Raw genomic sequence first — 17,476 nt, 5'->3', positions numbered from 1 at the left:
GAATTGCCAATATAAATGAGTGAAATTAAATAAATTATTAGAAGAATTTTTTTAAATAGATGAAATAGAGAATGTGGAAAAATCCCCTTACATCTTATGTTTTTAAACATATATTTTACTTACTTTAAGTAATTAGGGAATTAAAACTTGAGACTGTCATTGTCGGATTTGCCGTAGACTTACGCACCTTCTATGTCTAGGTCTCGAATGTTGTTTTTTGATTAGAATGTGTCTAAAGATATTCAACCTCTTGTCTTTACCGACGAGCCCAGAGAGGTTGAAGAGGGCGAAACACATTTCTAAGAACTGGTGTTTGGATCTTTGATTCTATTCGAAAAATTTTTCCCAGCCCGAAATGGTGGATGTGTGAATTGTTCGTAAGGGGATTTTTCCACATTCTCTATTTCATCTATTTGATTTTGTACGAGTGGTCGTTAAACCAATAACCTTGGATCTTTGGTTCACTGAGTGTGTTTCAAAGATCTACATCTTATGTTTTTAAAGAATTTTTTTTTGCTTAGCAACAACACTTTAGTTTATTTTAGTAATATTTTGTATTTTGACAACGGCACCCGATTTGGGCGTCGAAACGTTAATAAAATTATTTTTTTCATTTTAATTGTGGCTTATTTCCCATATAAATAATTAATCATAAAAATGCCACAAGGAAATAGCTTCAGAACAACATTAAGAAACCGGTATGGGCCTATCGTGTGTCAAAATTTTAGGAAATTGGAAACCTTCTACGAGAAACTGGCACATTGTCAAAATTCAATAAAATTTTTAAAAAGATGTAGAAATAACAACATAATACCAAAGGGCTTGAGGTTACGGCCAGCATACTCAAGCAGAAGACTTCAAAATATTCTACATAGAGCCAGTTTGTCGATGATCCGGGAAAGGTTGCAATTTCACAGGTCAAATTTATTTTTTATCGAACAAGACATCGTAAGTATTGAAGATTTACTTTTCGGAATGATATCAAATTCTGATTTTGATCGAATTATTTTTAGTTTACATATAATTTATGAAAATTCATATCAGAAACAAAGAAATATACATTTAAATAAATTTAATAATCTTTTAGAACAAAATAGTTTACATACTTTTGATAACCTAAATAGAAATAATGACATATTAACGACAGTTGTCAATCTATCAAATAGACATTTAAATGCAACGGAAAATTTGGTATTGTCAAAAGGTTTAAACTATGCTGTTACTCATCCATCTATTCCAAAATTAGACATAATCAGCTCAGTGGAGAAAATATCCCAGTGTCTACCAACTCATGAAAAAGAACAATATAGGGTACTATGTAAACTTGAATTGGAAAAGTCTAATCAAATTGAACAGAACATCAGCAAAGAGGAAATGAAGGCTTTAAAAACTTTAAGAAATGATGACTCCATAACAATCCTACCAGCGGATAAAGGCAATGCAACTGTAATAATGAATAAAATACAATATGAGGACAAAATTACAGATCTAATTACAAATGGACCTTATAGCAAATTAACGAAGGATCCAACGAAGACACTGGAAAACAAAATATATAGAGCTTTATTCAAATTTAAAAATGATCTAACATACTATCAAAGAAAATTAATGACACCTCACTACAGTAAGACACCACATTTTTATGGAGTGCCGAAAATTCATAAAGCGAACATACCACTTAGACCCATTTGTAGTACCATCAATTCTCCTTGTAGTGAACTATCAAAATTCTTATTAAACATTCTAAAACCATTTGCTAATAATGATGACACTTTTATAAAAAATACAAAACATTTTTTAAACAAATTATCAACTATTGAATTTAATCCAAATAATATTTTAGTAAGTTTTGACATAAACAGTTTATTTACAAATGTACCATTAGATAAAACTTTAAACATAATCAAAACGAAATTAGAGAATGATAATACATTGGCAACTAGGACAAGACTAAATGTATCAGCTATAATGGAGTTATTGACATTATGTACCCATAATACCTATTTTCAACTAAACAATGAATTCTATAAACAAAATTTTGGTCTAGCAATGGGCTCTTCTTTATCTCCATTATTGGCTAATATATTTATGGAGGATTTCGAAACTAATATTATTTCTAAACAAAATTTAAAACCCACAGTATGGTGGAGATATGTAGATGATGTGTTTTCAATATGGCCTCATGGATCAGAATTGTTGGATACATTCCTGAATATTATAAACGATCAAGAAGAGACAATAAAATTTACAATGGAAAAGGAATACAATAACAGCCTACCTTTCCTCGATGTTTTGATCTCAAAGAAGGATATTGGATATGAGACTCAAGTGTATAGAAAACCAACACACACCAACAGATATCTCAATTACAAGTCAAATCACAACATCAACGTTAAAAAGGGAATCATTAAATCCTTATATGATAGAGCCAAAATTACTTGTTCTAACGAAAATTCCTTTTTAGCAGAAAAACAATTGTTAACATCTGTTTTATTAAAAAATGATTATCCTTTATCGTTTATAAATAAGGAATTGTCAAGATTGGATCGCATGGAACAGAACAACTTAGAACGGGATCCTACAACATTCACCAGAAATAATACGAGGAAAATATCAATACCATATATAAAAGGACTATCCGAGAAACTTAAAACAATAGGAAATAAATTCAACATTTCAACAACATTCAAAACAACAAACACATTGAGATCTATTCTATCTAAAACTAAACCTAACAATGATCAAGAAAGAACAAAAAATTGCATTTATAAAATACCTTGTGAATGCGAACAATTTTATTTAGGTGAGACATCAAGACCATTAGACGTTAGAATAAGTGAACATCAATCTTATATTAAAAATAGAGAATTTGAGAGATCTCAAATATGTCAACTCGGATGCCAAGATTCGGCAGGGGAAGAAACAACAGTAACGACAGGGCTTCCCAGGCCGTTAGTCAGCGAAATCCCTGTTCACTAAATATATACAAATCCACCTACAAAATCGCTACATGGAATGTAAGAAGTATGTATGAACCTGGGAAACTGAAGAATATACAGCAAGAGATGATGCGACTAGATATCGATATATTAGGAATAAGCGATACAAGATGGGTCAGCTCTGGCGAACTCAATACAAACAATGGACGAATATATTACTCTGGAAGCAGCGACACCCAACACAGATATGGAGTTGCTATGATCCTCAGCGAAAAAGTAACGAGATCAGTAACAGGCTTCGTTCCGATGTCCGAAAGAATAATAATGTTGCAGTTATTGACAACCCATGGAAAAATGAACCTAATCCAGATTTATGCGCCAACTGCTGACAAAAATGAAGAAGAAATAGAAAACTTTTATAGCGAACTCCAGAAAACATTACATCTCACAGCATCTAGAGACATAACAGTGATCATGGGTGATTTCAACGCAAAAATTGGCGAAGGAAAATGCTACCCTAATGTAGGATCATATGGGCTTGGCGAACGAAACGACAGAGGAGATCGCCTAATAGAATTTTGCCAGGAGCATAATGTTATAGCCGCAAATACATTTTTTAAATTACCTAAGCGACGCCTGTATACATGGAAATCACCAGCTGACAAAGAGCACAAAATTGTCAGAAATCAAATTGACTACATCCTAATAAAGCACAGATATCGAAACTCAATTCAGGCAGTAAAGGCATATCCAGGAGCAGACGTATACTCTGATCACAGTCTTCTTATTGCTAGGTTTCAACTTCAACTAAAAAAGACGCAAAAAAGCCGCAACAACAATAAACTTAACATACAGAAACTAAAGTCAGAAGAAACAAAAGAAAATCTGAAACACGAAATCAACACAAATCTAGACAGAAACCCAGGAAATTATTGCAACGTAGAACAGCAGTGGCAATTCTTCAAAACCTCTATATTAGAACCAAGTAAGAAAGTACTTACTACAACCAAATGTAAGAAAGAAGAATGGATGACGGAGGAAATTCTAGAGTTGATGAATGAAAGAAGAAAAAACAAAACCATTAATAAGACCCGCTATAAACAGCTTCAAAACCAAATAAGAAGAAAAATTAGGGAGGCTAAAGAAACCTACTTCTCTGAAAAATGTAAAGAAATAGAAGAACTGCAAAACACATATGACAACTTCAACCTACATAAAAAAGTCAAAGAACTAGCCGGAATAGGAAATAGAAGAACCTCAAATATATTGCTCGACAAAAATGGAAATATTATAATGGAGACAAAACGAAAACTACGACGATGGAAAGAGTATATCGAGGAACTATTTCATGACCAGAGAGAAGCTAGTACATCCGTAGATAGCCAAACGGGAGATGTAGGACCAGAGATAACCAAATCAGAGGTTAGTCAGGCAATAAACTCTATGAAAACCAATAAATCTGCTGGTCCAGATGAATTGCCTAGCGAGCTGATAAAGTTGGTCAACGAGAAAAACCTGGACATAATAGTAGAACTGTTCAACGCTATCTATACTACAGGAATCATCCCCAGAGAAATGTTGACATCAGCCTTTGTGTGTTTGCCAAAGAAGGTGAATGCAAAAGAATGCAGTGACTACCGAACCATAAGCTTAATGTCACATACCTTGAAAATTCTATTGAAAATTATCCACGCCAGAATACACTCTAAACTGGAGCTGGATATTAGTGACACTCAATATGGGTTCCGCAATGGTATGGGTACCAGAGAGGCATTATTCTCCTTCAACGTGCTGACACAGAGATGTTTGGATGTTAACCATCCTCTTTACGTCTGTTTTATAGACTACAATAAGGCGTTTGATAAAGTAAAACATGATCGACTCATGGAAATCTTAAAAAATAAAAACCTAGATGAAAGAGATTTAAGACTAATAACACACCTCTATTACAATCAGCGAGCAATAGTAAGAATTGAAAAAGAAACATCTGAAGAAATGGAAATAAAGAGAGGAGTCAGGCAAGGCTGCATACTATCACCTCTATTATTTAACGCTTATTCTGAAGAGGTAATGCGAGAAACTCTGGAAGATGAAACAGTCGGCATAAGAGTAAATGGAGTCTTAGTTAACAACATCAGATATGCAGATGATACAGTAATAATAGCCGATAGTTTACAAGACCTGCAAAGACTCATGAGTAAAATAGTAAAGTGTAGTAGGGAGTACGGACTCTCTCTCAATATCAAAAAGACGAAGTTTATGAAAATTAGTAAAAACAACCATAATACTAACGAAATCTTGATAGTAGAGGGCCAGCAGATCGAAAGAGTAAAAAAGTACACTTACCTAGGAACACTTATAACAGAAAATAATGACTACACTGCAGAAATAAAAGTCAGAATCGAAAAAGCACGTTCTAATTTTATAAAAATGAAAAAGGTCCTATGTAGCAAAGATTTAACATTAGCTCTTAAAGTACGCCTAACAAAATGTTACGTCTACAGTGTTCTATACTATGGAGTGGAATCATGGACGTTAAATGTAGAGACAATGAGACGACTTAACGCCTTTGAAATGTGGACCTATAGAAAAATTATGAGGGTTTCCTGGGTAGATAGAGTTACAAACAATGAAGTACTGAGAAGAATAGGTAAAGAAAAGGAAGTTGAACTTACAATTAAAGAAAAGAAGCTACAGTATCTCGGACATGTGATGCGGGGCGAGAAGTATGGCATCCTACGACTCATAATGCAGGGAAAGATAGATGGCAGAAGAAGCATCGGAAGAAGACGAATTTCATGGTTGAAGAACCTGAGAGAGTGGTTTGGATGCAGCTCGAAACAACTATTTAGAGCTACTGCCTCAAAAATTAAAATAGCTATGATGATTGCCAACCTCCGTAGCGGAGATGGCACCTGAAGAAGAAGAAGAAATATGTCAACACGCATGGGATAATGAACATAGAGTTCAGTGGAGAGATTCAAGTATAGTCCTGAAAGAATCAGATAGTAAAAAGAGAAAAATCAAAGAAGCGGCTCTAATTATGCTAAATGAAACCAATTGTGTCGCAAATTCCTCGGTAGAATGCAGTAGGATGTGGTTACCCATACTGAAAAAGGAAGTCAATAGAAAGAAAATACCAAGATTAGTAAGTCAATAATATCGAGCTAGTACATATTTTATATTTTAGTATTACTTATATATCTAGTATTATTAATAATATTTATAATTTAAACATGTTACAAGTCAGAATTTGGTATTATTTTTTGAGAGTAAATTAATGTAAGACCAAATACTTACGATGTCGGGATAGTATCACAGGGTTTTTTCCTGGTTTTCCCTTGTGATTTACTATGAAGTCTCTAACGCGAGAATTTTACTGTCGTTGCATTTGGTTGTCTTTTTAAAGACATATCACATGCTATAATTTTTTATGACGGATATTCTTGAGTTGGGGTTAATTTCATGTAATCGAATGAACTATCTTTCAGTAAGTCGTCCCAGGAACGCAACTCATAAATATTGGCAATATCATTTTAAAGTCTTCTACTTTAAAATGTATAATATATGTCTGAATTGCCAATATAAATGAGTGAAATTAAATAAATTATTAGAAGAATTTTTTTTGCTTAGCAACAACACTTTAGTTTATTTTAGTAATATTTTGTATTTTGACAACGGCACCCGATTTGGGCGTCGAAACGTTAATAAAATTATTTTTTTCATTTTAATTGTGGCTTATTTCCCATATAAATAATCATAAAAATGCCACAAGGAAATAGCTTCAGAACAACGTCTCGGATATAATTACACATCACGCACGGTGACAAATAAATCAAGTGAAGTATAAAAATAGATATTTTATTATCTTACGCACAGAAATTATAATAAATAATACATTTACTAAAAACACTAATATATTCTTTTAATGACTTATTTTTGCGCTGATACATACATAATTTGAATGATTAGCAACGAACTACATACTGTCTGTCTGCGCATGCGCCAGAGAATTATAAAATTTCACTTTCGATCGTAAAGAAGTATAACTTAAAAAGTATTTAGGTACACTTAAGATTTTTTTTGTTCGATTTTTAGTCAGCGAATCACCACCTACCGCATATTAACATTACGCATTTTATTTTATATCTCCAACATTTTATTTTATATCTCCAATTTTATATCTCCAACGCAATGGCCGCTCCTTCATCAGCTGCTTCGGCTACGTTGGCATCTGCAAAAAGCAACAAACATCTTTACCACCCAAAACGAAAAGAAGGCAAAAAGCCCACGGGCAATGCCTTCCCATCCGCCTACATCTGAACAATGCTATACAAGGTCTCAAGGAAAGAGGTGGTTCTTCTCTCTTCAAGCTATCAAGAAATATATCGCTTCAACTTCAAATTACAAAATACACGCGGGACAAGTTACACCGTTCATCAAAAAATATTTAAAAGCTGCATTTGCTAGTGGATCGTTGGTGCAAACAAAGGGGAAAGGAGCGTCAGGATTTTTCAAGTTAGCGTCGACCTCTTCATCTTCTGGATCTGCCAAACCTAGTTTAGGAGAAAAATAGAAAGCTGGACGAACAACTTAGCTGTGTAAGGCAAAATCGGCAAAGAAAGTGACTAAGGCTAAAAAAGCCACATCAAAGACAAAGAAAAAGCCGGTAAGGCGAAGAAATTTGAAAAGAGGTCAGCACCTAAAGTAAGTCTTCATCCACAATTCCGACTTCAAAAGACTTAAGCCAAGGGTTTGTCCCTTACTCTATTCAAAATATATATTCAGGAAGCACTTCTTCTTCTTCTACGGCACTACAGCCCAAATTGAGCCTTGACCTCCTTTATTTTTTGCCTCCACCCTTGCTTGTCTGTGGCTGCTCTTCTCCATACACGGACTCCTAAAAGGGCTTGTGCGTCGCTGTTTACTGTGTCTTCTCAGCGCTTTCTTGGCTTTCCAACCGGTCTCTTTCCCTGCATTCTATCATTCAGTGCTCTTTTTGGTAGCCTATCCTCTACCATTCTTATCACATGTCCGGCCCATTGCAATCTTTGTATTCTAATGAAGTCTGACAGGGGCGCTTCCTTATAAAGTTGATAAAGTTCGTTGTTGTATCGACTTCTGAAGATTCCGTTTTTCATCACAGATCCTTGAGATCCTAGTATTATTCTCCTCAGTACTTTCCTTTCGAATGTGTCGAGTTTTTTTGATGTTTCTTTCAGGACCAGTGGCGGCTCGTGGTAATTTAAGGAGGGTATTTAATTAAAGAATGTAATTATACAAACGGTGAATAAGCGCCGCAGGCGAAAAATTTTTGGGACCTCGCCAAAAGATGTTCCAATTCAGCCAATATATAGTATAGTTTGTTCCTTTTGACTGAGTCGTATACCCGTTTGAAGTCTACAAACATAAAACAACATAATGTTACTCTACATCCCACCAGACTGAAAACAATGGGAACCTTCTCTGGTTACACCTCGTAGGCTTCTACAATTTGTAAGCCATACGGATGCTGAGACTAAGGAAGAAGGAAGATGAGGGAATTTTACAATTTATAATTCACGTCCCATCTGCTCAGCGCGGTAAACTTCCAGCGAGAATGGTTCCCTTCGTACTCCAATCAGAGTCAGAGTAAACCTGTAAATAAAAAATGAATAACCATTTTCCATTTCGTTGCAAAACGAAAATACAGCCGCACCATATTCTAGTACAATCAGAGAGTGCAGCAAGCACCTCTACCGGTTTTGAAACTTATTAGTCTCTCATCAGGAGGCACAGAGCAGCATATGTGCACTAAAACATGAAAAATAAATGAATTAACGATTTTGGAATTTGTTAAATTGAAAATTTTGTAAAGGAAAATCATACATACTAAAATAAAATAAAATTTGAATAATATTATTATATAAAAATTTAATGATTTAAATTTATTTTTATCCATCTAGAAGGGCCATCTCTTGGCCATAGCTTTAACAGAAGTTTAAAAGTTTCTCATCAAATAAAAAGATTTTTATATCGTAGAAAGTAAATTAAAAGTTTACTCAACAGATGGCAGCCACATAAGAATTAATACTTCCACATTACCAAATATAATTTTCTTTGATTATTAAGAATTTTTGAAAATATTTACAAAAATAAATAATTTTAAATTAATTTAATTTATAGTTGGCACATATAAAAAATATCATACCGTAAGAAGTTTTCTACTTTCTAAATAAAACATTTATTAGTTTTACGTTTTTGTCACAGATGTCACCAGCAAAAAGAGTACTTTATTAAGTTGCCAAATATTTCGGATTTTTGAATTGCTCAGAATTCCTAGAAAGTTTTAACAAAGTAAAACAATTTATATTTATACAAAGGAAATAGTTTAAGTGTCAGTGTAAGAATTATACAGTTTATGAATAATACGATAATATTTTGTTTCCATATAAGCTCATAGTTTCTTTATTCGATAATGAAGTGGAAAGTTTTAGAAAGTTACAGCTAAACTGTCGATCAGGTCACCGAAGTCCGGCAACATCGTAATCATCTGTCACTGCTGTCAAAAGCAGTTTGATAGTTTGCTTTTGTGAGTCATTTATTTAGTCTGTCGCTTTTTATTGTTGAAATTTTCATTTTTCCGTAGTTTTTCTAATGATTAAACCACAACGTCGTACTCTGTGATAAACAATGAACTACAAAAATTTTACCGTAAATTAAGAGGCCTCGAAATGTGACCAAAAGTGCTTAATAATGTTATAGCTGACAACATGGTTTCTTTTTCTCAGTAGTGCTCTAATTTAACAATAATTTTCTATTTCGATATATTTAGGAAGATGTTAGTGTTGTTTTTTGATTTGTGACGGCCCCCTTTCAACAAATCATTATGGAATCTATCAGAAAGTGGTTATACAAGCCAAAGGTAAGCTCATAACTGTATTTTTACCAACCAAATTTAACTGTTTTGTTGTTGAAAATTGTTGATTTTGAGTTTTATCTGTATTGTTTATCATTTTTGAGTACATTATTAAAATGAATGATTGTCAATACTAAAATGTATTGTTACATTGTTCTTTAAGTGCAATGCTTGTATTTTATATGTTCTGTCTGTCAGTCTGTTAAATTTATAACAGTAATAATAATTTTAAAGCTAAAATTACAGTTGTTGAAACATTGTATGCACAATTATAGTTTTTCAGTAGAAAATATTCAAAAATATTACTTTTAGGAAGACATTTAGATCTTGTAAAAACAAGTTGTCATAGATCATTGTAAATACCAGTTTTTTTGCTCATTTATCTACCTCCATCAGCTGGAAATTCTTAATAGTAGGAAAACCCTGAATGATAAAACCCACAGACACAGATCTGTTTTGATCAATAAACCACCATTCAACAAGGGTTTTTACCAAAAATTGCCAGTTTAGCACAAGAGAAACTGTTAAAAATAACATTTTATTAGAACTCATTGTTGATTAGTAAAACAAAGACATAAACTATGTTGCAAATGTCATGAATTATAAATGAATTTGTATTTGTGATTTTCTACACTTTCTAATCTTGTGTATTACATCATATTGTGCTTATCCTGTGGTAAATGTTTACAACAATGTATGTTGTAGAATATAATAATAGGTTTTTAGGAAAAACAAGCTGTTTTGAATATGGGAATAAAAGAACAACATAGAGTTTCTATTTGTTGTTTGTGATACAGTGAACAATAAATAACAACAATTGCTAAATTATAAATTAAAGTTATAAATATGTTGCTCATTCAGAAGAAAAGTGTCACAACTCAAAAAACAACATTTTTCAAGGGAGACAAAAATACATTTTTTAGATCTTAATTTAATTTTCAGTGTTAAACGGTAACAGTTTTTGTGATAAATAACGATATGTTCACGTCAAACATCACAGCATAACCTCAAAAGTCAGATTCAGATTCAGATTCGTTTATTCATGTCAATAACACAAATGTTTAACACATGTCAAATAAAATTACACAAAGATTTGGACGCAATACAAATTAAAAAGATGCACAATACGACTAAGAGTATTAATAACATTAAATACTAACATTAAAATCACATTAAATTTGATTACATTAACAATGGACATTGCTTAAAGTCATAAAATCCTAAAATTTAAATGCAAGAAATTCCTCATTACTATAAAAAACATTTTCTAACAAAATATCTTTAATTGTACTCTTAAATTGATTTAATGGAAATGGAAGACACTTTAAACTATCTGGAAGTTTGTTGAAAAATTTAATAGCCCAGTATCCTGGCCCAGTTTGACACCTCCTCAATCTCCAGTAGGCTGGCACGAGATGGTGTTTATATCGGGTATCATGTTGGTGTATGTTCTCATGGGTTTCAAAGTGCGCCCCTCCCCTCTTGATAAACATTAGGTTCTCAAGTATATATAGAGATGGAACAGTGAGAATTCTTAGGGACCTATATGCTTGCCTACAATCATCCCTATACCAAAGACCAGCAAGAACTCTAACTGCCTTACGCTGCCAACCAAAGACTGTCAACATTTCTGCTGAATGACCCCAGACTAAAATGGCATAGGCTAGATGAGACTGAAAAATTGCATGGTACGCTGTTATTAAGACTTTATGTGAAACATTAGATGCCAGATTCCTGAGTACAAACAGATTTTTTGCTAGCTTTTTACTTAGACTGTTGATATGTTCACCCCATTGAAGCTTGGGATCTAATAATACACCCAGAAATCTGACACTGCTCATACCATCATTTACATTCTGTGTGTCTCTGAGAGAAAAAAACAACTCTGTTGGTTTTTGCTGCATTGAGCAGTAATCGGTTTACGCAAAACCATTCATTGGTCACTGACTGTGCAGACATAGAACCCTCAAGCGACTCCCCAAGTGTATCAGTTGTAAAAGACACTGTGGTGTCATCGGCGAAGAGTGTGTACTTTGCATTTGTGTTAATGCTCGTAAGGTCATTAATATAAATTAGAAAGAGAATGGGTCCCAGAACAGAGCCCTGGGGAACCCCAATATTAACAACACTCTTTCCCGATAACACCCCAGAGACCCTCACAACCTGTGTTCTGTTTTCTAAGTAAGATTGAACTAGTTTTACACTGTAAGGACAGAAGTTGTATTTTTTGAGTTTTTGCAAGAGCATTCCATGATCTACACAGTCAAATGCCTTGCTCAAGTCACAAAACAGAACAGTATTAAACTGCAACCTATGAAAGGAGTCTACAATATGTGAGACCAAGTCCAGTATGCCAAGTACTGTGGATTTGTCCTTTCTAAAACGAACTGAGAGTCTGAGAAATAGTTATTATTTTCAAAAAATGTGGTTATTTGTACTGCCATAGCTTTTTCAACAATTTTAGAGATTATTGGAAGCAGCGAAACAGGTCTATAGTTTTCTGGATTCTTAACGTCCCCTTTTTTATAAATTGGTGTAACAATTGCTTTTTTAAGGACTGATGGAAATTTATTTTCTTTAATGCATAGATTTATTAGTTTAGTGAGTGGGCTTATAATAATATTTTTAATCATTTTAATAAGGTTAACATTAAATCCATATATATCATGGCTATTTTTATTCTTTAAGCTGTTTATTATATCCCTCGTTTGATTAAAGGTAATTTCAAGAAATGAAAAGGTGTTTGTATGATTGACATAATTAATTTTATTAATAAAGTCAATATTTAATTTTGGAATGTCTTTAACTATATTAGTGGCAATTTGGGAAAAATAATCATTGAACTGGTTTGGCGTGATCTTGTGATCTTCTAATGAAGACCCTGATTTTCCTCGATATTTGTTTATCATGTTCCACATGGTTTTCTGTGGATTTTTTGAATTTAATATTATTTGGTCATTTGACCTCACTTTGGCTTTCTTAATTTCATTTTTATATTGATTTCTGAATTGTTTAAGTATATGATGGTTATTATCATTTTTATGTTGCCTATAAAATTCTTCTAAAAATTTTAGATGTTCCCGCATTGCCTGTAGGTCATTTGTAAACCATGTGATCTTTTCAGATTGATCTGATCTTACTCTATATTTTTTTTGTTAAAAAGATTCTAAAAAACAACCTTCCAGAATATTCATAAAGTGACAGAATTTTAATTCAACATCAGTGTTATCTTCATAGATAAAATCCCAGTTTACTTCCGATACTTTGTTGAAAAATATGTTCTTACCTTTTTCAGTTATAGGCCTAATAAGCATAGTTGTCTCAGTAAAACCTGTAACCTTTTTTTGAATCTCAAATTTGACAATCAGGCCTTTGTGATCTGAAAAACCAGTCTCAAAAACCTCAGCAGAGTACAGGGGCAATCCAGGATCCATGAAAATGTTATCAAGACACTTATTACCCCTTGTCGATTCATTTATAGTCTTGACTAGGTGAAAACCTTCAAGAACGCCTTGAAGTTTACGGGCACTTGCATTGTCAACAAGAAAGTCCACATTGAAGTCCCCAGCAACAAGGACTTGTTTATTTGGGCTTAATGTGCCTAGAACTCCTTCAAGAGAGTCCAAAAGGATGTCAAACGATGAAATGTTCCGGAACGATAGTATTAATTTTACCGCCAAAGGAATAATGACACTACTGCCATCTTACTCAAGTTGGAAGTAAACTTCTATGTGACATTTTTCCTGGTAAAAGTATAGGGTATTTGGAGTCATTTTAACAAGATAACTGGAATTATGCACTTATTGAGTTGAGTCACTTTTCTTCCGAATGAGCAATGTGTAGTTTTTACTTTAAAAATTTTAAGTTTTGTAATTTTCCTAATTGAATATTTATAATTTTTGAGTACATTATTAAAATTAATGATTGTCAATAAGTACTAAAATGTATTGATACATTGTTCTTAAGTGCAGTGCATGTATTTTATATGTTCTGTCTGTCAGTCTGTTAAATTTATAACAGTAATAATAATTTTATAGGTAAAATTATAGTTGCTGAAAGATTGTATGTAGAATTACAGTGTTAGAGTAGAAAATATTCAACAATAGTAGTTTTAAGAAGTAGTTTAGATCTTATAGATACAAGTTGTCACAGATCATTGTAAATACCAGTTTTTTGCTCATTTATCTACCTCCATCAGCTGGAAATTCATAATAGTAGGAAAACCCTGAATGATAAAACCCACAGAGATGTTTTGATCAATAAATATGCATGCCACGAGGGTTTTTTTTATAAAAGATTGCCAGTTTAAGACCAGAGAAACTATTATAAATAACATTTTAACAAAACTCATTGTTGATCAGAGCCGGATTTAAGGCAGTAGGGGCAAGGGCGCCCATATAAAAATTTTTAGGGGGGGCCAAACTTGAAGATGTTGCACATTACATTTTGTATCTTTCGGATGACAATATATACAGTATACTCTCTCTATAACGAACACGGATATAACGAGGTTTCGCTTATAACGAGGTACATTAGGTGTCCCATGAAATTCCTATTGAACTATAATGCTCTATAACTAGGCATATTCGGTTACAACGAGGAAAATTGAAATCGAATAATACGTGTCTACCTGTTTTTAGGGTTGTAATGGTCATAAATAAATAAATGCCCCAACTGCCTGTACATAGAAATGCCCAACATCTGACTTATTATCGAGGCCAGTGCTGTAATAACCTCGGCAACCTGTAATAAACTTCTGCCTGTTTATCGACCGATATTGAATATTGTAGGAAATTTACAATTTATGACGGCGAAGTCTCATTGTTTACTGTTCAGGTTGACCATCGACACCTAATAAACTACATAAGAGGCATCAAAACAAGGCATAATATTATTGTTGTTTGTTATAACGAGATCCGCTTATAACGAGATAATTAGTCCACCATTTCAGTTCTCGTTATAGAGGGAATCTACTGTAGTTTAAACCACCTAAAAAGCCTAGTTTGAACCCTGTTGTGAGAAATTATTCATACATTTAAATACTAGATCAAGTTTTTAAATGGAAATGTCATGGGTACAACAAAAGTTGCGCCTCTCTTTAAAACCCGTTTGAAAAGAATACAATGCTTGCAAAGCCCTGCCTTCGACTTTGGCGAGTAGACTAACCATGAGTATGTGTCGAACCAAGTTTTTACTTTAAAATCTTAAAAATGAGCCCCCTTTATTTTTGCAGATTTAGAATCCTTATGAAAAATAAGTCACATATATTCCAAACATTTTTAGAATCATTGATAGATAGCGCAAAAAAATCGCATTTTCCGATTATAGCGCCATCCGTCAACAATTCTAAAAAAAGTTTCGAATAAATGTTACTTATTTTTTGAGGAGGAAACTCAATCTGCAATAAAAAATGGGGGTTCCTATTTAAGATTTTAAAGTTAACTCTCACCCCCACCTCCAGAGTGTGGAATAAAAAATCCTGTTTGGTGTCATTCTATAGATTTTTGAAAAATATTAAACACATGTTTTTTAGTTTTTCATTTGGAAGTATATTTCTCGAGATATTAGACCATTTCTATAATTTTGCTATGGTATCACGATATATGGTTTTTTCCGATTATAACTCTCTCTATCCACAATTTGAAAAATGGCTCGAATAAAATTTGCTTATTTTTACAAGGAAAATCCAAATCTGCAAAAAAAATTAGGGGTTCCATTTAAGATTTTTAAGTTACCTCCCGCTTCACACCCAGGGGTTGAAGTGGTGGACTTGTTTAGTGTCATCGCATAGATTTTTGAGAAATATTTAACACATATTTTTCAGTTTTTCGATCCGATGTTCATTTCGTGAATTATTCGACCTTTCCCCTACTTTTGGGACACCCTGTATATAACACTCATTCGTCATGAAAGATCACCTGTTTTTCATTTAAATAAAGTTGTTCTGTTCATCATAACACTTACACAGTTACACATACACTTTAAAATAATCTACTTACTAAAAAAATACTTTTGCAAACTAAAATTTGACTATTTTCAATCAATTTTAAAAATTATTTTTCAATATGAATTTATTTCTGCTTATGAAGATGGGTCTATTCGGTGTACACAAAACTTAATATAAACTTTTTATAAACTTTATCTTTATAGTGCCAGTTCTAAAGACAAATGGCTCATTAGTGATTATCAGTCAGAGATCGGATTTCTTGCTGATATGATTTTCTTTTTAAATGATTCATTTAAATTGTAATTTTGGTTGTCGATTACAGTATATATTATGTTCCCACGTTTCTAATCTTTTTCAATGTTTTCGTTAATAGCATACCGTGACTGTGCGAAATGTGTATTATGCACATTCCATATAGACTGCTGTCGCAGACACAGATTTTCTGTTAAACTATTAATTACCCAATATGTGAATTTTTTTATTAATAAATATGTTGTTTCCAATTTATCTCTCAAAATTATCCAATAATTTTTTGACAAAAATACGTTTATGTAATATAAATTTAATTTTTGGTCTTTCCCGAAAAGCTAGGGGGGCCACGCCCCCCCCCCTGCCCGTGTGTATGGGCGCCTATGAGTAGGGGCCCTACCTCCTACCATTAAAAAATGGTTGTTATAACTAAAGACTGGATTATATGCAAAATGCATATGCATATATATGCTGCATATTTCTCATGTTTTTCATAAATGCATATGCCTTGCATATTTGGAGATTTAAGAGCATATAAATGCATATTTTGATGGGAATTTACTCTACCCCATTTAAAAATAAGGTATATATTAGTAACATCAACATCCATTAAAATAAAATGTGAAAGTAAATATTTTGCTGTTAAGCTCCTTTGTTGTTGTACCCATAAACATAATGGGCGTTATTTATAGCTGCAGGTATCATTATCCGGATATTTAAGATTTATAGACTTCTCAGAATTTACAAATTACCTAAGTAAATACCGATTATATTTTGAATAACATTACAAATATTACCTGTACTTTCTGCTGGTGTCGGCCAACTATGAATTATTCTGGGAAAACCAACCAAAACGAAATTTTAAGCATTTTAAGGGTAGGATAGATTATTTTATTTTATGAATGGTTAGTCTTAAATCAATCGCCGATTATTCAACTTTTGTGATTGCAAGTTATTGACTATACTGTGTAAAAAAATCATTTTATTATTATTGTGAAAATGCCTAAAGTAGCAAGGGAAAAATCAAGTCTTCTCAGAAGTTGGATTGGAAGTAACAATCATCTAAAAGTTATCGACAGTGAAAGTATGTTTTGCACCATTTGTGATAAAAAGGTAAGTTCTCCACTTCAATAGATTTTTAAACTTATCAAACTTCTTTGCACATCTATGTGTCTGTCTATTCTAAAATGACAAACCGTCCCATTTCTTCAAAAACTGTTTTTTAAAGTTCGCAACGGTTTGGCTTATACAGAGCGAGGTGTTGAGAGTGGCCCACCCTGTATACTACGGTACACTGACTGTACTTTATTGTTTGACGATTTCAATTTCACTTTGAGAAATAAAAAAAATTGGGGGAGGTTTAAAAAGTTTGATCATTTTAATGTAGGTATCTATTTACGAAAACATCTAAAACATCATTATCATTATATTCCAGATTCCATG

General features: G+C 32.9%; 1 protein-coding gene and 1 pseudogene across 2 annotated transcripts in view; both read left to right on the top strand.

Moving 5' to 3' along the window:
* Positions 1-7,133: 7,133 nt before the first annotated feature.
* Positions 7,134-7,515, top strand: LOC126883852 (histone H1.2-like; annotated as a pseudogene).
* A 1,983-nt stretch (positions 7,516-9,498) lies between these two features.
* The window catches only part of LOC126884147 (lateral signaling target protein 2 homolog), a 72,059-nt gene continuing 64,081 nt past the window's right edge, over positions 9,499-17,476 (top strand). For both annotated transcript variants that reach the window (XM_050650017.1, XM_050650016.1), the window contains exon 1: positions 9,499-9,843. In XM_050650017.1, coding sequence (XP_050505974.1) covers positions 9,808-9,843 — 36 coding nt within the window. In that variant the 5' untranslated portion in view covers positions 9,499-9,807. The remainder of the gene's footprint in view (positions 9,844-17,476) is intronic.

This window comes from Diabrotica virgifera, chromosome 4, assembly GCF_917563875.1.
Source record: "Diabrotica virgifera virgifera chromosome 4, PGI_DIABVI_V3a".
Taxonomy (NCBI): Eukaryota; Metazoa; Arthropoda; class Insecta; order Coleoptera; family Chrysomelidae; genus Diabrotica; species Diabrotica virgifera.
Note: the sequence above shows the minus strand (reverse complement) of the source record. Positions and strands in the feature narration are given on the sequence as shown.